Source organism: Trachypithecus francoisi, unplaced genomic scaffold (assembly GCF_009764315.1).
Source record: "Trachypithecus francoisi isolate TF-2019V2 unplaced genomic scaffold, Tfra_2.0 Lachesis_group12, whole genome shotgun sequence".
NCBI classification, from domain to species: Eukaryota; Metazoa; Chordata; class Mammalia; order Primates; family Cercopithecidae; genus Trachypithecus; species Trachypithecus francoisi.
The window spans coordinates 108,666,930-108,688,791 of NW_022681457.1; the positions used below are offsets into that span (position 1 = coordinate 108,666,930).

General features: G+C 48.7%; 1 protein-coding gene across 1 annotated transcript; it reads right to left on the minus strand.

The window, feature by feature from the left end:
- Positions 1 to 875: 875 nt before the first annotated feature.
- Positions 876 to 21,306, minus strand: LOC117093582 (chymotrypsin-like elastase family member 2B). Its single transcript, XM_033228888.1, is given in 9 exon segments — positions 876 to 893; positions 2,704 to 2,865; positions 5,043 to 5,191; positions 6,428 to 6,577; positions 9,365 to 9,501; positions 10,667 to 10,795; positions 11,868 to 11,965; positions 16,851 to 16,932; positions 21,269 to 21,306. Coding segments are annotated over 9 exon segments (963 nt in total).
- Positions 21,307 to 21,862: the final 556 nt, after the last annotated feature.

Consider the following 21,862-nt stretch of genomic DNA (forward strand, 5'->3'; position numbering starts at 1 on the left):
AACTCTGTTCTTCCTTACAAAAGAGACTTTCGCTTTTTTCAAAACATTTCCCCATGTTTTTCTGGGCTCTCGCTATGTTGCCCAGGCTGGTCTCAAACTCCTGGGCTGCAGTGACCCTCCCAAGTAGCTGTAACTACAGGCTGCACCACCTCACCCAGCCCCATTTCTTCATGTCTCTTTTCACTTGGTCCCTATTCCATCCCAGGAAGGCAACAAGGGAACAAGGGTGAGGACCCTGTGCTCAGGGAGGTTAGGTCTCTTGTCCAAGGGAACACAATTATCCAGAGATAATTACAGGGAGGGGCCCATGAAGCACCCCCAGACTGCCGTGTGAATGTGCTGTGCAATAGTGACACGTTGGGCTTCCCCACAGGCTCCACCCTGAGGTCTTTTAAGCTGTCCTTATGCCAGCCTATTTGTTGTTTTTTGGGCTTTTTTTTTTTTTTTGGAGAAAGGGTCTTACTCTGTCACCCAGGCTGGAGTGCAATGATGTGATCTTGGCTTCCTGCAGTCTTGATCTCCTGGGCTCAAGAGATCCTCCCACCTCAGCCTCCTAAGTAGCTGGGACTACAGGTGTGCACTACCTCTCCCAGTTAATTTTTGTATTTTTAGTAGAGACAGAGTTACGCCATGTTACTCAGGCTGGTCTTGAACTCCTGGACTCAAGTGATTGGCAAAGTGCAGGGGTTACAGGCTTGAGCCATTGAGCCTGACCTATTTCTGGTTTTTAGGGCCCTGGATGTTAGGATGGATTGCTAAATAAATAATAATAAAACTCTCATCAAGATGTGATTTGTATAGTTGTCACTTTAAATAATATTATTTTCCTTCTGTGACCTTTCCAAGTCTGAAACAGTCCCGGGGACTTCTTTTGGTTAGTTATTTGTAATCACCTGCAGGACACACAAGAAAATCGTCAGGTTCACCTAACCGCAGAGCTGTGCATGGCCGTTTCCTGTCTGTCGTCCTGGGCTAAGCTCCTCATGTGAGTCACAGGCAGCCCACACTGCAGTAGCTCTTGCCTGAGGAGTTCTGATGACATTTCGGGAAAAAAGATGCAATCACAGCTTTTCATTGACCTGTTAGGGTCTTCCTGTAAAGGGGCTCTTAGCCAGGAGTCCTGTGTAGGCTTCAGGGTAGGGGGCCTTTGAACCCCCTAAAACTTATATTCCAAATGTGTAGATGGCGTATTTTAGATTTCTTTTGTTTCTCAAATCAAAACTTCTGCTTGCAAGGCAGTTATGCAATATGGTTGGGGCAATTACTATTTCCAGAGACTGTTGATCAGTATCTGTTAAACTTTTTTTTTTTTTTTCTTTGAGACAGTCTAACTCTGTTTCCCAGGCTGGAGTGCAGTGGCATGATCTAGGCTCACTGCAACCTCTGCCTCCCAGGTTCAAGCGATTCTCCTGCCTCAGCCTCCCGAGTAGCTGATATTACAGGTGTGCACCACCACGCCTGGCTGGTTTTTTTTTTTTGCATTTTTACTAGATTCAGGGTTTCACCATGTTGGCCAGGCTGGTCTCGAACTGCTGACCTCAAGTGATCTACCCGCCTCAGCTTCCCAAAGTACTGGGATTATAGGCTGGACCACCGCGCCCGGCCTGTTAAACATTTTGATATGCCAACTTCATGATCCAGTGCTGTAAACGGCAGGAGATCCAGCTGCTACAGCACAAATACTCAGACCAGTGTGCAAGAATTATGTCCAAGGGTGTTCATTGCACAATGTAAGAGTGAAAAATAGGGAACATTAAAACTTCATTCATTATACTCAAACTATGGAATACTATTTAGCTGTTCAAAAGAATGACATGTACGTACTGACATAGTATGAAGACTCGGATCTTATTTTTGCTTAGAAGACAGTGTCTCTCTTTCTCTCTATGTATAGATACATATGCACATAAAGTTGAGAAGACCACACACCAAGCTTTTAACAATGATTGGCAGGGCGCGGTGGCTCACACTTGTAATCCCAGCACATTGGGAGGCCGAGGTGGGCAGATCACCTGAGCTCAGGAGTTCGAGACCAGCCTGGCTAAAACATGGTGAAACCCCATCTCTACTAAAAATACAAAAATTACCTGGGCATGTTGGTGCATGCCTGTAATCCCAGCTAGTTAGGAGACTGAGGCAGGAGAATTGCTTGAACCTGGGAGGCAGAGGTTGCAGTGAGCTGTCAAGCCACTGTACTCCAGCCTGGGCAACAGAGCGAAACTCTGTTTGAAAACAAACAAAAACAATGATTACCTCTGGAGAGTGGAATTGGAGATGTAAAATGAGCGGGACATCTTGATACATTTTGCTTGATACACTCTTATATTGTTTTAATATTTTTACACAGAGTATGTATTACCTTCTGGAAAAAGAATAAAAGCTAAGGATTGCTGAAGTGCATGTGTGACTGTCATTCAATGGACATTTGTTGAAAGGATGAATGCCCCGGGCCACTTGTCTCCTCTGCTTCTCTGCTCTTTTGCTTGTACTTCCTGACCTTGGCTTGTCACCTGTCTGGGTTTATCCAGGCAGGTGCTCTCAGGCACCCCCAGGGCTCTAGTGGTACGTGACTCCAGGCTGCACACGGTGTGTCCCTGGGTTGGGGCCACTGCAAGATTTCACGAGCCTCTCTGCTGCTGCCAGGGGCAGCCCCCACCCAAGGACAGCTGGATGCTTGGCTCTCCCCCTTCTGAAACCCGTTACCGGGCATCTGTGCCTGCCCCGACGGCTCTCCCATGAATATAGGGCCTCTGCCCAGTTGCCTCGCGAGGCATGCTGCCCCGTGGATCCCTGCTGCCATCTGGCCATGCTTTGGGATCTGACCTGCTCTGTTGTGCTTATATCTGTGGCTGGGAACAGCTGACGCTGGAACAAAAAAATTGGGACAATTGCCCCTGCTTCAGGTCCCCAGGTTGCTGCCAGGACCAGCTGCACGGTGACTCCCACAGCAGCTGGGGCTGGAAAAGGGTCTTAGGGTTTGGCTGGGAAAGGCCCCTAATCCAGTCAGTCTCAGGCCAGGCTCCTCTGATGTGTGGGTGGCGCCTCCAAAGGTGGACTCAGACGGGTTTTTCCCAATTTATATATTAAAAAGCACCAATTAATGATTAATGGCTACTGGCTTTTTGATTTTCCATTTTTCTCCAACAAACGTTTTCGGAATCTCAGCCTGTGACCACTTGTTGGCAAAAAGATGCCAGCAGACAAACAAATGAACAAGGAGCTGGCAAGAATCAGTGGGAACACTTGGAAGCAGCCACCTGCTTATTTTGCAGCTTAGTTTCGTCCTGTGACCACGTGCTTATGGCTGTAGTTTCATATTTGGTTTTATAAGTGTCAGTTACTTTTGTAGGTGCAGAAGTTTTATAAGTGCAGTTAGTTAGTTTTATAAGTGTTATGCAGAAGTAACACTTCTCTGCAAATTAAAGTTAGTGAAGTCAGATGCCAGCTTTCCCCTTCTTTGGGGACTCTGCCACAAATACCATGACTCCCTCTTGCTCTCGTGCCTAAAAATGTGAAGGAGTCCTGATCTAGTTCAAGTCCCATTTTACAGAAGAGCAAACTGAGGTGGTCCCTAATTGGCACAGAGTGTCCGCCTCTTCTCCTCCAGCTTCTATTACCAGGGATGGTGCTTCCTCTGCCCTCTCCTGGGCACCCTTTTCTTGTGACTGGGTTTCCTGTTCTGGCTGCTTTCGCCTACTTCTGCGTATATCCATGGCTGCTCCTTAATATTGATGCCAACTATTATTATTATTATTTTCAGAGACAAGCTCTTGCTATGTCGCTCAGGCTGCAGTGCAGTGGTGTGACCTTGGCTTACTGTAGCCTCCACCTCTGGGGCCCAAAAATCCTTCCACCTCAGCCTCCCAAGTAGCTGAGACTACAGGCATGAATCACCATGCCTAATTAAAAAAAAATCTTTGTAAAGACAAGAGTCTTGCTATGTTGCCCAGGCTGCTCTTGAACTCCCGGGCTCAAGCAATCCTCCCTCCTTGGCCTTCCAAAGTGCTGCAATTACATTTGTATGAGCCATGGCACCTGGCCTATTATTTTTAATGAATACTTTTTAATGCTTATTGTTATAAAAAATGTGTCTTCATTGTTAAAAAGAATTTGAGCTAGTGTGGAAGCTCAGAGGAGACAGCTCTCTGAGTTTACATTTACAAGACGGGACCAACTCGGCTTTATTTGCCTGGGATGGTCCCAGTGTAAAACAGGAAGTCCTGCATCCTGGAAAACTTCTCAGTCCTGGGCAAACCAGGATGGTTGGTCACCCTACAGAATAGCTAGAAGATGCCTAAGAGGCACTAATTTCCAATAATTAATGCTATGGGGGTCTCAAAGTATCAGGTTTTGGGTTTTGCAGTTATATACCAGTTATATACCTGTTGATAGCACTCGATGGTGGAGTCTGAGCACACACAGATACATAAAAATAAAATCACCATTCCTATGGAACTCAACATTTTTTTTTTTTTTTTTTTTGAGACCGAGTCTCCCTCTGTAACCCAGGCTGGAGTGCAGTGACATGATCTCAGCTCACTGTAAGCTCCGCCTCCCGGGTTCACGCCATTCTCCTGCCTCAGCCTCCCGAGTAGCTGGGACTACAGGGACCTGCCACCACGCCCAGCTATTTTTTTTTTTTTTTTGTATTTTTAGTAGAGATGGGGTTTCACCATGTTAGCCATGATGGTCTCAATCTCCTGACCTCGTGATCTGCCTGCCTCGGCCTCCGAAAGTGCTGGGATTACAGGCCTGAGCCACTGCGCCCGGCCATGGAACTCACTCTTAACATGCCTGAGAAGTGTTCAACCTCTTTGGACAAGGCCACCCTCTATGTTCCTTTTCACTCAGCTTTACCTACACAGAAATTTTGGGGACCCATGGGGGACTCGGCAGTTGCCAAGGTCTGCAGCCTTCTCCAAGGGGTTCCCATCTAGCTCTCAAGAGGAAGGAGGGGTTCTCAGTTGCCAGGTGGGCATGGCACTCTCGAGGCCAGGTAAGCAGGGCAGTGCCCTGGGGCTCAGGGCTGGTCCGGTTCTTACTGAATTGATCCAGTCATTATAGTTGGAGACCCGCGTGAAGATGGAGGACATGTAGTAGTAGTTGCAGCCAAGGACGGACGTGAGGCTGCCGATGCCATGCACCTCCCACCGGCCGTCAGACGCCTGGCAGTTCAGCGGCCCGCCAGAGTCTCCCTGAGGAAGGCCAGAGTTATAGAAGGGTAAAGGGAGAGGAAGGGGCTGCCCATTGGAACCATTGTTCTCAATGCATTTCTATTGTTCTGCTGCAGGTCACTGTCCTCTGAAGCCAGCCCTTGCGGTCATAGCCCAAGATGGTACCATAATTCCAACAAGAGCCAACACTTACTCTTCCTGTGTGGCCAGAGCTAAACTAAGCATGTTCTATGCCTTATCTCATTAATCCTCACAGAATTTATGGGGTAAATATTCATAGTCTCCCCAGGCCACTGAAGAAGAGAAACTGGAGTGTTGAGAGGTTAGGACTTGCCCAAGGTTGCACAGGCAGTTTGCAAAGGAGCTGAGGCCACATCCCAGAGTTCAGGCTCTTCCCCACTGGTTCTGTCTTCCCACGTGTGGGGTGGTCTGTGTGGGCAGAGTGTGTAGGGCACAGTGTGATCTGAAGGGCGTGTGGATCTCCTTCCTACTCCATCCCCACTTCACTGCTAAGTCTAACACAGAGCAATTCCTGGTGGTTAAGACATTGTCTCCAGGAAGGTTTCCGTGGCAGCTACCTGGAGGGGACACACTGTGCCATGGATGAGAGTAATTCAGCCCAGGGATTAGTTTCCTTTGGCTCCCTTCCATCATAGAGGAAAGGATACAGAATGACAGTCATGAGAGACCTTGATGAGACCCAGGGAAGGACTTCCCAGCAGTGAGAGGGGTGGACACGACAAGAAGAATCTCAAAACAAGAACAAACAAGAACAAGAGCTAACAAGAAGAAAGGTCAGGGTTTTTTTTGTTTTGTTTTTTTTCTTTTTTGAGTTTCGCTCTGTCAACCAGGCTGGAGTGCAGTGGCACCATCTCAGCTCGCTGCAACCTCTGCCTTCTAGGTTCAAGTGATTCTCCTGCCTCAGCCTCCCATTGTAGCTGTGACTACAAGTACGCACCACCATGCCTGGCTAATTTTTATTTTTAGTAGAGACAGGGTTTCACCATGTTGGCCAGGCTGGTCTCAAACTGCTGACGTCAAGTGATCCGCCTGCCTCGGCCTCCCAAAGTGCTGGGATTATAGGCTTAAGCCACCGTGTCTGGCCAAAGGTCAGGTTCTGATATATCTGGTACCATTTCCGGGTGCTTCTGCCAGGAGGTGGGAGGATGGACCTATTGAGGGATGGTTTTCCATAGCCTCTTCCCATCCCCAGCCACATTTTGTCATGGAGCGGGGCCCCTGATTTTTGGCACTCAGGTTGCAGGTACATATCACGCCATCACCCCCAGCACAGATCATATTGGTCTTTACGGTGCTGCCCCAAGAGCCAGAGCTGGAACAGGTGGCATAGTCCACAACCAGCAACCGGCCCTGCTGCAGGTCATCAGGGACAGCCCTGTTGGCTGAATGAGACCAGAGAGAAGGCATTAGGGACGTAGGGACTCCTGAGAAAAAGGAAGTGGTGGACCCCTACTGGGATTCCCATTACTGTCTTCCATCCATTGCAACAGGAGAACAGCCATGTTTGTCTATACTGTTTCCTCACAGTTGATTGGTTAGTGTGCTGGCCACTGGTGATTGGTTCAGCAGTGAACATCTGACTCAAGCTAAGCCAATCAGCTCCCTCCCCTGGGATTTTGAGATGGGGACGAAGAGATTCCGGTTGTGGAGGAGGCAAATCTTGGAAGCCGTTGTCAAAGGCTGACATTTTCTTCTGTGTGCAGAAGAATGAAGTAGACCCACAAAGAAAGAAATTTCTAACTGAGTGTTTCCTGAGTTTCTTACAGGCTTCCAGCCCCTGATTCTAGCCTGTTCCTGATGACTGGCTGTATCTCTGCCCTTGGGTTAAAACTTTTTTTTTTTTTTGAGAGGGAGTCTCGCTCTGTCGCCCAGGCTGGAGTGCAGTGGCCAGATCTCAGCTCACTGCAAGCTCCGCCTCCTGGGTTTACGCCATTCTCCTGCCTCAGCCTCCCGAGTAGCTGGGACTACAGGTGCCCACCACCTCGCCCGGCTAGATTTTGTATTTTTTAGTAGAGACGGGGTTTCACCGTGTTAGCCAGGATGGTCTCAATCTCCTGACCTCGTGATCCGCCCGTCTCGGCCTCCCAAACTGCTGGGATTACAGGCTTGAACCACTGCGCCCGGCCGGGTTGAAACTTTTAAATCCTTATAACAATTTCCCTTATTTTTTTTTTTTGCTGAGCTAGCTCCCAGGTTTTCTTTCACTTACCTGAAATAAGAAAGTGAGCTTCCTGGCAGTTAGAGCCCCCTCCTTGGGAAAAATATGCAGGTGTGGTGAAGGGAGGGCTTTCATAATGGCCCCCAATGACACAGCCACCATCACCTCCATTACTGTTACTACTGCTGTGAGTGGCAAGGATGATATTAACATAATTTTTCACTTGCGATTGAAGCCAAGGGAAGTTAGGCATTAGCCAGGCATGGTAGTTCACCCTGTAATCCCAGCAGTTTAGGAGGCCAAGGCAGGTGGATCACTTGAGGTCAGGAGTTTGAGACCAGCCTGGCCAACATGGTGAAACCTCATCTCTAGTAAAATATAGAAATTAGCTGGGCATGGTGTCTGTAATCCCAGCTACTCAGGAGGCTGAGGCAGGAGAATCGGTTGAATCTGTGGGAGGCAAAGTTTGCAGTGAGCCGAGATTGCACACTGCACTCCAGCCTGGGCGACAGAACAAAGTTCTGTCTCAAAGAAAAGAAAAAAGGTTTTTGCTTAAGACCACTCTAATTTATAAGTAATTAACACTTGTATAACATTTTGCAATGTCTGATGCATTTTCACCTTTCACCTCTTTTAGTCTTCACCAACGGTGTTTCCATTTTACAGATGAGGAGACTGAGGTTCAGAAGTGGCTTGCCCAAGGTTTCACCATGACCGACAGAGCTGGGCCTAAAAGTCAAGCATTTGGATGCCTCCCCGCTCTCACTGTCTCAGATGAACTGCATCTGCCCCAGGGTTGTCTGGAGAAACAAACAGGTGCTTGTGCTTCTATCTTAATAAGCATGAAATGCCTCTTCCACCACCGCTGACCGCAGGATTTCATGTGTCCTTGTGTTTACAGATAAGCCAGTCAAGAGGGCAATGGGGATTTATTTGAGGGTATGTATGTGGACGTACCCCTGGAAAAACATATCATTATACTTATGGGTTTATGTCATTAGGAAGAAATGTCATAATGTCGTTATCACTCATAATGTTGTTATGGTCATAAGGTCATTATCACTCATCCCTTCCTAGAATCTTCCAAACCTCTGGTGATTTCACAAGGGAAGGGCGGGAACTCTGTTCCTGTTGGTGGCTACAGTCATTGGATCTCTGACCCCTGGAGTCTATGTCAAAGGAGACCCGCCCTCAGCCAGGTTCTGAGCAGCAAGACCGAATGGCACAGGGGACAGCTTTTGCCATGGGGCACGGAGGGTCTGATGAGGGCTCCAGGGGCCTCAGGTCGCAGAGGAAAATGCTGTTCTGAACTCTATGGGCCACACAGAAGATGTCACATGGTCTCTGTAACTTTCTTTCCATTATAGGGACAGTGACAACAACACACAGCACCTCCCACACGCCAGGCTTCCTATGGATTATCTCCTTTAATCCTCTTAACAACTCTGTGATGTAGCTGCTATTATTATGCCTTTTTTGTTTTTTTTTTAGATGGAGTCTCGCTCTGTCCCCAGGCTGGAGTGCAGTGGCGCAATCTTGGCTCACTGCAACCTCCGCCTCCTGGGTTCAAATGATTCTCGTGCCTCAGGCTCCCAAGTAGCTGCGACTACAGGTGCACACCACCACACCTGGTGAGTTTTTTATATTTTTAGTAGAGATGGGGTTTCACCATGTTGGCCAGGCTGCTCTCAAACTCCTGACTTCAAGTGATCCACTCGCCTTGGTCTCCCAAAGTGCTGGGATTACAGGCGTGAGCCATGGCGCCCAGCCAATTATTTGCATTTTACATATGATAAAAGTGCTGCATAGAGAGACCTAGTAATGTGCCCAAGGTGTCACAGTCATGAAGTGGGAGAGCTGACATTTGAACCCAGGCAGGCATCAGCCTATGCCATCCCGTCTCTCCCAGGCAGCCACACACCCTCGGATGACAGGTGAGAGGCCCTGGCCAGACAGGGGTGACATCACCTCCCTTTCCTCCCAGGCCTGGGGGCTCCTGGCTCCCAATTACTCTGCAGATATCCCCAGCCCGTGACGTAGCAGGGGTAGTTGTTGGGTAGAATGGTGTCAGCAGGAGGGAGGCAGGCCAGCTGGATCTTGTTGGTGAGGGAGACGGGGTCAGCCAGTTTGAGCAGGGCAATGTCGTACCTGAGTCAGTGCAGAGGCAGAGCATGAGGACAGGGTTGACTTTTCCTGCCCTGTAGGGCTTTGGAGGGCTCTGAGACCTTGTCATCGTTCCCTATACATTACCCCAGGTTGCTCTGAGTGGCAGGGCCCCAGGGCATGTTTGAAAATGCAGAGGGGCGGCCTGGCACAGTGGCTGACACCTGTAATCCCAGCACTTTGGGAGGCTGAGGCAGGCAGATCACGGGGTCAGCAGATCAAGACCATCCTGGCTAACACAGTGAAACCCCATCTCTACTGAAAATACAAAAAATTAGCTGAGCATGGTGGTGGCGGGCACCTGTAGTCCCAGCTACTTGAGAGGCTGAGGCAGGAGAATGGCATGAACCCAGGAGGCAGAGCTTGCAGTGAGCCGAGATCGCGCCACTGCACTTCAGTCTCTGCGACAGAGCGAGACTCTGACTCATACTCACAACACACACACACACACACACACACCACAAAGGCCGGGCGCGGTGGCTCAAGCCTGTAATCCCAGCACTTTGGGAAGCCGAGACGGGCGGATCACGAGGTCAGGAGATCAAGACCATCCTGGCTAACACTGTGAAACCCCGTCTCTACTAAAAAATACAAAAAACTAGCCGGGCGAGGTGGCGGGCGCCTGTAGTTCCAGCTACTCGGGAGGCTGAGGCAGGAGAATGGCGTAAACCCGGGAGGCGGAGCTTGCAGTGAGCTGAGATCCGGCCACTGCACTCCAGCCCAGGCGACACAGCGAGACTCCGTCTCAAAAAAAAAAAAAACAAAAAAGAAAATGCAGAGGGCCTTGTTGGAAGGGGCAAGGCAGGAGAGGTTGTGTCCTACTCCGGAGACAGTCACAGGGTCGATAGCACTGTCCCTGTGTCCCCAGGACTTGGCATGAAGTAGATACACGCTCAGTGGACAGGGGCCCTGCAGGCTTAATTGGCAGCAAACCCAGGTCACTCTGGCAGTCTTTGCTTCTCCCTCCCCAGGTCACATCCCCACCCCAGACATCTTTGGAGCTGGTTCCACCTCTAAGAGGCCAGAGTTCCTTTCTCCTCCCTATAGAAAAAGCAGAGTGGGTGTGGTGGGGTTGAGACCCTTGCCTCTGTGAGACCCCCATTTGTTCCCTGACAACCTCACCCTCAAGTGCACCCAGACAGAAACGAACCCTTTGGAGACCTGGTTGGAGTTCCAGTCCTGGTGCACCACAGTCTTAGAGACACTGACAGCCAGCGAGCCGGACTCTGCAGTGTAGAGGTTGTGCCGTCCCAGCACCATGCAGTAGGTCCTGGAGGAGCTGGGAGAAAGTGGGCTCAGGGAGTGGGTCACCTCCAGAGGCCTGGCTTTGGATAGTGTTGGGATAGACCCAAGTAACTGGCTGCTGCATGAGCCACTAGTTGGGGCTTGGGCTTGGGGATCTTTCCTCCCCTGGGACAATCAGTTATAATAGAGCCTAAAGTATATAACGTAAGAACTATGATCATATAATAATTGTTACTATACTAACTATAAACTACAATATAAAATAAATGTTGTAATAACACAGACTCTGTAGTATTATGGAGGGAATGAGATGAACACAGAGAAAACAGGAGTCATTTGGCCTCAAGGAAATTTTCAACCTTTCATTTTCACATGGGGAAACTGAGGCCCAGAGAGGTGTAACTGGCCCAGAGTCCCACCATTAGTGAGAAACCAGAACTAGAAGCCAGGACTCCTGACTGTAGGCCTCTATTAGTTTCCCCATCACTTCACAGAGCTTATGATAAATTAGATGGGAGAAGGGATCACTCCTTGTAGGGAGTCACAACGACCCAGCAGAAACTCTGGTGAGTTCCAGCTGTGATGAGCAGAGGTCATGGACAAAGAAGAGGGTAAGTGAATAACATTGCAGAACTTTGTGGGCCTTTATAATTTGTCTGCAATTCAGAATTAGCTTTCACTGAGCACTTAATAAGTGCCAGGCACTTTAGAAAATCAATTACTGAATCCACACTGAATTCTGTTACTCCATTTTCTGCAGGTGATGGTATTGAAACTTTGAGAAGTCAGTTAAGTTGTTCAAGGGAACCCAATTCCAGATCCAGAGGTCACATGATGTTTCCCCAAGAGGGCAGAGGTTGGGCCTTCCCCTCCTCTTCATCCTCCCTCAGTGCCTGCCTGGCACAGGACACTCCATTCATGCCATGAAATGACCCATGGGTGGGCCAACACACTGCACCATCGATTGACTACAGCTTGTGTCTCAGCTAGGCTAGTGGTTATTTGCAAGGTTCCTTTATGTAGCATAGTTCAGGCCATATGAGCCCCCAGCTCAGAAATGAGCACTGGCTGGTGAGTAGGCCAAGCACCCAGGGAATGGCAGTTACCTGATGCAGTGGGCGGCCGTCAGGACCCAGTTGTTGGCTATCAGGGACCCTCCACAGGTGTGGTACCACTGGCCATTGGAGGTGTACTGCAGGGAGACCTGGAGAGAAGCACAGGAGCTCTGTGGCTGTGGCTGGGTTTGAAAGAGCACGGTCTCCCTGCACTCCAGTTTCCCAAGAACAGGGATGGGACTAGGGTAAGGGGGAGTGAGGCACTCACCTCAGGTGCACAACTTAAGGGGGCACCCAAAACCTCAGCCATCAAGATAAAAAAAAACTCAGGCCAGGCATGGTGGCTCATGGCTATAATCTCAACACTTTGGGAAGCCAAGGCAGGAGGTTGCGTTGAGCCCAGGAGTTTGAGACCAGCCTGGGCAACATGGTGAAACCCCATCTGATAAGGTTTGGCTGTGTCCCCACCCAAATCTCATCCTGGATTGTAGCTCCTATAATCCCCATAGGTCGGGGGAGGGGCCTGGTGAGAGGTAATGGAATCATGAGTGTTGTTACCCCCATGCTGTCCCCATGCTGTTTTCGTGATAGTGAGTGAGTTCTCACAAGATCTGATGGTTTTATGTATGTATGTATGTATGTATGTCTGTATGTATTTATTTATTTGAGAGGGAGTCTCGCTCTGTCGCCCGGGCTGGAGTGCAGTGGTGCAGTCTCAGCTCACTGCAAGCTCCACCTCCTGGGTTCACGCCATTCTCCTGCCTCAGCCTCCTGAGTAGCTGGCACTACAGGTGCCCAACACCGCGCCCGGTTGATTTTTTGTATTTTTAGCAGAGATCGGGTTTCACCGTGGTCTCCATTTCCTGACCTTGTGATCTGCCTGGCTTGGCCTCCCAAAGTGCTGGGATTACAGGCGTGAGCCACCACGCCCAGCCTTGATCTGATGGTTTTATAATGGGACTTTCCCCCTTTTGCTCAGCACTTCTCCCTGCTGCCGCCATGTGAAGAAGGATGTGTTTCCTTCCCCTTCTGCCATGATTGTAAGTTTCCTGAGGCCTCCCCAACCATGCTGAGCTGTGAGTCAATTAAATATCTTTCCTTTATAAATTACCCAGTCTCAGGTATGTCTTTATTAGCAGTGTGAGAACGGATTAATACACTGTCTCTACAGAAAAATACCCCAAAATTAGCCACTGGGTGTGGTGGTGCATGCCTATAGTCCCAGCTACTCAGGAGGCTGAGATGGGAGGATTGCTTGACCCTGGGAAGTCTAGGTTGCAGTGAGCTGCCATTGCACTGTGCTCAGCCTGGGTGACAGAGTGAGGCTGTCTCCACAGGGGACGTCCTGTCAGCTCTACCTTGAGAATTTGTGGAATGGTTGCTACCCCTTGGTCACTACCTCAACTGCGTGTCCCAATCATCCTCTCTTCTCGATGATCACTCTAGTCTCCCATCTCTTCTCCCCATTCCCACCCACATTTTCTCAACACAGTAGCCACAATGATCCTTTTTGAATGGAAGTCAGATGACTTCTCTTCTCTGTTCAGACTCTCCAGTGGCTCCCCTTTACAGTTTGCCCTCTGTGACCTCTCTGACCCCATAGGCTCCCACTGTCCTCTCCTCCAGCCACACTGACTTCCATGCAGTTCCGCAAATACACCAAACCCACTTCTGCCTCCGGGCCTTTGCACTGGCTCTTCCTCCTGCCTGGAATATTCTCACAAATATCGGCGTAGCTCTTTCCTTCACTTCCTGTAAGTCTCTGCTCAAGATTACCTTCTCCATGAGGTCTTCTGTGACCATGCTGTTCCAAGCACTGTGCACATACACAGACACGCACACTCATGTACATATGCACACACAGACAGCCTCATCTCTTTCCCCGGCTCTGCTTTATTCTTCATAGTATCTTTCGTTTTCTGGTGTGTTATTAGTTTACCCATTCAGTTGTTTATTGTCTCTTCTACTTTATTTTATTTTATTTTTTGAGATGGAGTCTCCCTCTGGTGCCCGGGCTGGAGTGCAGTGGCACAATCTCGGGTCACTGCAACCTCTGCCTCCCAGATTCAAGCCATTCTCCTGCCTCAGCCTCCCCACTAGCTGGGATTATGGGTGCCTGCCACCATGCCCCGCTGGTTTTTGTACTTTTAATAGAGATACGGTTTCACCATGTTGGCCAGGCTGATCTCCAACTCCTGACTTCAGGTGATCCACCTGCCTCAGCCTCCCAAAGTGTTGGGATTACATGCGTGAGCCACTGTGCCCAGCCATATCCTTGTTTTTAATTAGCCACTGGGGATTTCTCATTTTTGTGACATTAAGGGGCGTTAGATGAACTGGCTTTAAAAAAGATGTTTAAAATTGGACCAAGGGAAAAAAGACACTTAAAAGTATCTACTCCCCGACCCCAATTAAAAAATGTGCAGAAACCATCCTACACGTGAAATTTAGTCCATGTAATACGTATTGTTTGTGGCCAGCAAAGTGTAGCTAAAAGAACAAGCACTGAACCAAATTTGAATCCTCATTCCCCCCAGGCTAACTCAGTGCCTTTGGGCAATTCTGTAACCTTTCCAAGTCCCAGTTGCCTTCTCTGGAAATGCGGAACATAAGCCACTGTGCAGGGCTCTCAGGGTGATTAATACTGTAATTACAATAGCTGGCTGGGTGGGATGGCTCACACCTGTAATTCCAGCACTTTGGGAGGCCGAGGCAGGTGGATCACTTGAGGTCAGGAGTTTGAGACCAGCCTGGCCAACATGGTGAAACCCTGTCTCTACTAAAATACAAAAAAAGTCAGCTGGTGTGGTGGCACACATCTCTAATCCCAGGTACTCAGGAGGCTGAGGCAGGAGAATCGCTTGAACCTGAAAGGTGGAGGTTGCAGTTAGCCGAGATTGCGCCACTGCACTCCAGCCTGGGTGACAGAGTAAGACACTGCCTCCACCCCCCCCGCAAAAAAAAAGAAAATTGCATTACAATATTATTCCTGTTGGCCAGGCGTGGTGGTTCACGCCTATAATCCCAGCACTTTGGGAGGCCACAAGGCAGGTAGATCACCTGAGGTCAGGAGTTTGAGACCAGCCTGACCAACATGGAGAAACCCTGTCTGTACTAAAAATACAAAATTAGTTGGGCGTGGTGGCGCGTAATCCTAGCTACTCTGGAGACTGAGGCAGGAGAATCGCTTGAACCTGGAAGGCAGACATTGTGATGAGCTGAGATTGTGCCATTGCACTCCAGCCTGGGCAACAAAAGCGAAACTCTGTCTAACCAAAAAAAAAAAAAATATATATATATATATATACACACACACACACACACACATACATACACACACACACACATATATATATATATATATATATATATGCCTCAGCCTCCCGAGTAGCTGGGATTACAGGTGCCCGCAATCATGCCTGGCTAATTTTTGTAATTTTAGTAGAGACAGCGTTTCACCATGTTGGCCAGGCTGGTCTTGAACGGCTGACCTCAAGTGATCCACCCACTTCGGCCTCCCAAAGTGCTGGGATTACAGGCATGAGCCACCATGCCTGGCCTATCATTGACAGTCTCTTAATCAAGGAGCAGATGAATGAACGCTGGCCTCTCTAAACACAGTGACTGCTGCATGGGTCACTCTGAATGCTCAAGGCTAGTGGGCTGCTAATTGCTCCTCCTACTTAAGTTAGAAACTCATCCTGATTCAGCTGGGTTTGCTCCTAAAGTAGTTTATATCAATTATGTTTGCAATAATGAAATTTGATTAAATATGTAACCAAACATTCTGAAATATGAGTTCAGAAAGAGAGTTGTGAAACAAAGTTAAATGCTTGGAAGAGACTGAATCACCATGATTCCTAAAAAATTGTTCTTGAATTAGTGTCTGTGAGAAAATGGAAAGACTGGGGGAAAAGTCATAAAAGTCAGGATGGGCTCATAACTCAGATTGCTTTGTGAACGTCTCAAAGTTACTGCTCTGCTTTAAAGAAATGAACTTGTAGATGATATATTATGAGGTGTGGTTTATATGAAAAAGACAGTTAAGAACTTAAAAAATTGTTTACATAGTGTAAGATAAAATGTTTACAACATATATGTATGATTTAAAATAATTTCTTTATAACCAACTTTTCAATTACTCAGTCCCAATTACATCAGATAAATGAGATTTTACTATATTTGTTTGCGTCAATGTAAACTTTATACAATTCTTTTGAAATTCCCACAATTAACACATCTTAGTAATTTGTGCCTGTGCCCAACTGGGCAGTTTAGTCTTAATATCACTATTATATCAACTTAAGAAACATTTTCCTTTGTAACATTGCTTTGCCTGTAGTTAAAGATTAATCTGCATAAATAGCACTGATTGGTTCCTTGAAGCAAGGAATATTTGCATAGGTAGTCTTGAATGGTTCATAGGATAATGGTACATTTGAAAGCAAGCCTCTGATTGGTTAACAGAGTAAGACTATAGTTGTAAATTTGTGTATGGGCAGTGGGGAGGGGACAGTTCCTTACTGCAGTTGGAGGAGGCACCTCTCCCTCCACTCCCAAGGTTGGCCAGGGCCACAGAAATGTATCTTTTTTTTTTTTTTTGAGATGGAGTCTCTGTTATTCAGGCTGGAGTGCAGGGGTGCAATCTCATCTCACTACAACTTCTGCCTCTCGGGTTCAAGTGTTTCTCCTACCTCAGCCTCCCAAGTTGCTGGGATTACAGGCATGTGCCACTGCGCTTGGCTAATTTTGTATTATTAGTAGGGACAGGGTTTCATCACATTGCCCAGGCTGGTCTCAAACTCCTGACTTCAGGTGATCTGCCCACCAGGGCCTCCCAAAGTGCTGGGATAACAGGCACGAGCCACTGTGCCCAGCCGGAAATGTATCTTATTGGTGAAGTTGCCTGTGCTGCTCTCTGAGTCCCATCAATGCTCACTTTGGCAGCACAGTAGACCCCACGGTGGAAGGGCAAAGGGAGGATGTAAAGGGAGTGGGGCAGGGACGGGGCTAAGTACAGTGTGGTCGACTCACCTGCTAGGGCCAGCTGTTGGGCCTCGCTTCTTCACCACCATACATCCTAGACATACCAGGCGGGTAACTGGGGACCCTACAACTGAGGGTTATGAAAAGAGAAAGGGACTTGAGTCCAGGAAGCAGCACCCACACAATGTAAACTACACTTGCTGCATTCTGAACCCCCAAATAGAAAACCCTTGTTCTAGAGGGATCCCAAGAGGTCATAGAATCCTGCTCTTTGCTCCAGTTCTTTGAAACTCCATTCCAGTTTTCTTATGATTACACGTCTGAATGCAGTAAGGGTTGGGTGGGGCGAGAGGGGAGGACAGGAAGATCCCATTCCCAGTCACACCAGGGGATGGGAAACCAGTGACTCTGGGTGACAGGGTTTACCTCCAGCCACCAGCGTAGACAGCAGCAGGGTCCTAATCATAGTGTGTCTGTGGGAGTTCTGTCAGCGTGGCCCTGGATAAGGCCCTGGTTTTATGAGGAACTTATCAGTGAGAGATACACTAGGAGCACGCAAGATGGGGATTTTCTCAAAGTCCGGTGGAAAAAAGAGCTTGTGTCCAAATATTTTTTTTTTTCCATTTCCTCCCAACTGTCACCCTAGAAATACTTTGAAAAGATGCCAAGGGTAGATACTGGAATATGGGTTCCATCTGTTTTGAAGAGATTATGTTGTGTGTTAGGGAAGGAAGAAAAATACTAATTGTTGGTTCTTGGAGTTGTGTTTTCTTTTCTTTTTTTTTTCTCTTCCCTGTGTAAGACTGAGGAGTTGTGTTTTCTTTCTTTCTTTTTTTTTTCTTTCTGAGACAGAGTCTTGCTCTGTCACCCAGGCTGGAGTACAGTGGCACTATCTTGGCTCACTGCAACCTCTGTCTCCTGGGTTACAAGTGATTCCCCTGTCTCAGCCTCCCGAGTACCTGGGATTACGGGCATGTGCCACCATTCCTGGCTAATTTTTGTATTTTTAGTAGAGATGGGGGGGGTCTCATCATGTGGGCCAGGCTGGTCTCGAACTCCTGGCCTCAAGTGATCTGCTCACCTCGGCCTCCCAAAGTGCTGGGATTACAGGCTGAGCCACCGCGCCAAGAGTTGTGTTTTCAATGAAAAGATTAAGGTGCCATGCTGAACCCATAGCGTTCTAAGGCAGTATTTCTCAGTGGGGCTGGTTCAGCCACCAGGAGACGTTTGACAACATCTGGAGACATTGTTGGGTGTCATGGCTGGGGTTGATGTTATTGGCATCCAGCGGGCAGAGAGCAGAGATGCTGCTAAATATCCGACAATGCACTGGGCAATAGGACTTGCCCTGCCCCAAATGTCAATGGTGCTGAGGCTGAGAAAGCCTGTTCTAGGCCATGTCAGGGCTTGCAGTGTGACCTTGGCTGGGTCATGTAAGTCTCTAGACCCATCTGTGAAACAGGGAGAGAAACCTGTACCCAGCATGTTTCACAACATTATGGTAAGGATTTGTGTAATGTGGGGAAGGTGCACACGTAGCAGAAGGCAAGGCCGACATGCACAATTAGGATCTGGCTGCTCTAATGATGGGGGGAAGCAGAATGCTGGCAAAGGAGGACTTCATTGGGTGGATCAAAATGCACTTTATGGCCAGGCACAGTGGTTCACTCCTATAATCCCAGAACTTTTGGAGGCTGAGGCTGGCGGATCACCTGAGGCCAGGAGTTTGAGACCAGCCCAACCCACATTGCAAAACCCTGTCTCTACTAAAAATAGAAAAATTAGCCGGATGTGGTGACACGCACCTGTAATCCCAGCTACTCAGGAGCCTGAGGCAGGAGAATCACTTGAACCCAGGAGTCAGAAGTTGCAGTGAACCAAGATCGCACCATTGAACTCTCGCCTGGGTGACAAGAGCAAAACTCCATCTCAAAAAAAAAAAAAAAGGCCAGGTGCACTGGCTCATGCCTGTAATTAGCCAGGCGTGATGGCACCTGCCTGTAGTCCCAGCTACTCGACAGGCTGAGGCAGGAGAATCGCTTGAACCTGGGAGGCGGAAGTTGTAGTGAGCTGAGATCAGGCCACTGCACTCTAGCCTGGGCAACAGAGTGAGACTCTGTCTCAAAAAAAAAAAAAAAAAGACCAGCCTGGAAAACATAGTGAGACCCCCCCAGTCCCCGTCACTACAAAATTTTCTTTAAAAAGTTAGCCAGGCATGGTGGCACACATACGTGGCTCCAGCTACTCTGGAGGCCGAGGCAGGAGGGTCGCTCGAGCCTGGGTGGTCAAGGCTGCAGTGAACTGCAATCAAGCCACCGCAGTCTGGGCGACAGATGCATTTTATGTCCTTCTCCAGGAGAATAACAGTTTGGACCTCTCCAATAACCTCATCTTCCAAATTGTGTCAAAGCAGAAGCTTCTTCCAAAGGGGAACAAAAAAAGGCAGGCAGACACTCACCCAGCACCACATAGATGTTAGATGCACTCACATTCCTTATGGAATCTAAGCCTTAGGAAACCCTGCAAGAGGCTCTCTTATTTCACAGGAGGAAGCTGAGCTTCAGAGAGGTAAAGTGACTTGCCCAAGATCCTACAGCTTCTAAGCGGCGGAATGGGAATTGGAACTAGGTTGGTCTGATTCCAAAGCCCATTACTTGCCACCACTGGAGACAGCATCCTGCCTCACCTCCTAGGACTTCAACTTGTGTTGGGGGAAGCGTGGAGTGAGCACGGTTTCCTGGTGGACTCTCTTGTTCTTCGTTAGACCTTCACTCTCCTCGCCTTTTGGGAGAGGACAAAGCCAGGCAGGCTCGCTGCTGATGAGAAGCTCTGCTCTGTGATCACAAACTCTAGTTTTTGCCCCAGTCAAAAAAGCAGTGGGGAAACTGGACTTCAACCCTTAAGACTTGAGTTCAAGTCTTTGATCCATCAATTTTGAGTGTGGTGGTCGGGACAAGCCACTTATCTTCTGGGCCTTAGTTTCCTAGATAACCACCCAGGCCTGGATTGCAGGATTATTGTATGGGGAAGAAAATGGGTAGGAAAGAATTCTGTAATCTCCCTAGGATCGTGCAAAGGTGAGAAGGATTGGCGGCATGGGCAGACTCCATGGGAAGGATACCAGAAGACGTGGGTTCCAGTCCCAACTCCATCCCATACTCTCTGTAACAGTTTGGATTCACTTATAGTCTGCATCAGTCACTACAGCAACCAACTATTTCCTATTTCTTTTTCTTTTCTTTTATTTTCTTTCTTTTTCTTTTTTTGAAGAGTTTCGCTCTTGTTGCCCAGGCTGGAGTGAGGAGTGAAGTGGCATGATCTCGGCTCACCACAATCTCTGCCTCCTGGGTTCAAGCGATTCTCCTGCCTCAGCCTCCTGAGTAGCTGGGATCACAGGCATGCACCACCACATCCAGCTAATTTTTAAATTTTTAGTACAGATGGGGTTTCTCCATGTTGGTCAGGCTGGTCTTGAACTCCCGACCTCAGGTGATTTGCCTGCCTCAGCCTCCCAAAGTGCTGGGATTACGGGCGTGAGCCACCGCGCCCAGCACCAACCAATTATTTCTTAAGTCTAATATTTTATTTGGCATTCTGCTCTGTGTCTTTGTTTAACATAAAAAGAAGGCTTGTCCTGTATGAGGCCACTGAACAAACACCAGCTGTGAATTTGCTGTGTGACCTTGGGCCAATCCCACAGGCTTTCTGGTCTGGGGTTGCCTGTCTACACACAAGGAGAAGAACAGATGATCGGTCCGGTCCACCACATTGCTGTCAGGATTTGAAAATGACACAAAACTTACACAGTTGTGCTTAAGGCAACAAAATGGCAAAATCCAGGAGCAGAGCTGGCTTCAGGCACAGCAGGTTTCAGGGCCCTGGTGATGGCCCTTGAACTTGGCTTTTCTTCATCTTTTGCTTCTGCCTTCTGCTTTGAGGTCTCATCTCAGCCTCCGTTAAGAGGCCTGTAGCTGCTCCGGGTTCTCCCTTCCTTGAGGACAAGATCACCGCAGCATCTCTGGTCCAGAGTTCCTCACCTGCAGCAGTGTTGACATTTCGGGCGGGATGATGCTTTGTTGTGAGGGCTGTGTCTATGTTCTGTGCATTGTGGGAGTTTGACAGCATCCCTGGACCCAGTCTGCTAGATGCCAGTTCCTACTCCTCCCCACACAGTTGCCGCAACTAAAAATGTCTCCACACATTGCCAGATGTATGCTGGGGAGCTAAATCACCCCATCTCCCCCTTCCCCTCTCATTTTGCTTTGTAGCCTCACATCCCCTCATCCTCACACCAGTGCAGTGAATGAGTGACAGCCCTCTGGTAGCTCCCTGCGCCAAGTCGTGCAACCTCTCTGATTGGACCTGCCTCAGGTCACATGCCCATCCCTGAGCCAATCGCTGTGGTGGGGAAGGGGATGCAATGTGTTGACTGGCCAGGCCTGGAGCACGGGCTCCAGCCTTGGTACTGGGCCATGAGGTTTACCCAGAACCTCCGGGATCCCATGGGGCAGCGCTTGCACAGAAATCCAGGCTTCTCTGCTGGGAGGGGAGGAAAGAGAGGCAAAGGATGCAGAGTTCAGGAAGCCGCTACAGCCCACTTCCCTCCCTGGAGCTTAGTTCTCCATTTATATGTTGTTTGACAATAATGTCATGTGTCAGGTTCTAAAGTGGGCTGGGTCCTTGAGGTCTCAGGGCAGGGAGGCCCCTATGCAAAATTCTTTTTTTTTTTGAGACAGGGTCTCACTCTGTTGCCCAGGCCAGAGTGCAATGATGTGATCTTGGCTCACTGCAGTCTCTACCTCATGGGCTCAAGCGATCCTCCCACCTCAGCCTCCTGAGTAGCTGGGATTACAGGTGCATACCACCTCTCCCATTTAATTTTTGTATTTTTAGTAGAGACAGGGTTATGCCATGTTACTCAGGCTGGTCTTGAATTCCTGGACTGGAGCGATCTGCCTGCCTTGGCCTCCCAAAGTGCTAAGTGCTGGGATTACAGGGTTGAGCCACTGCGCCCAGCCTATTTCTGGTGTTTAGGGCCCTGGATGTTAGGATGGATTGCT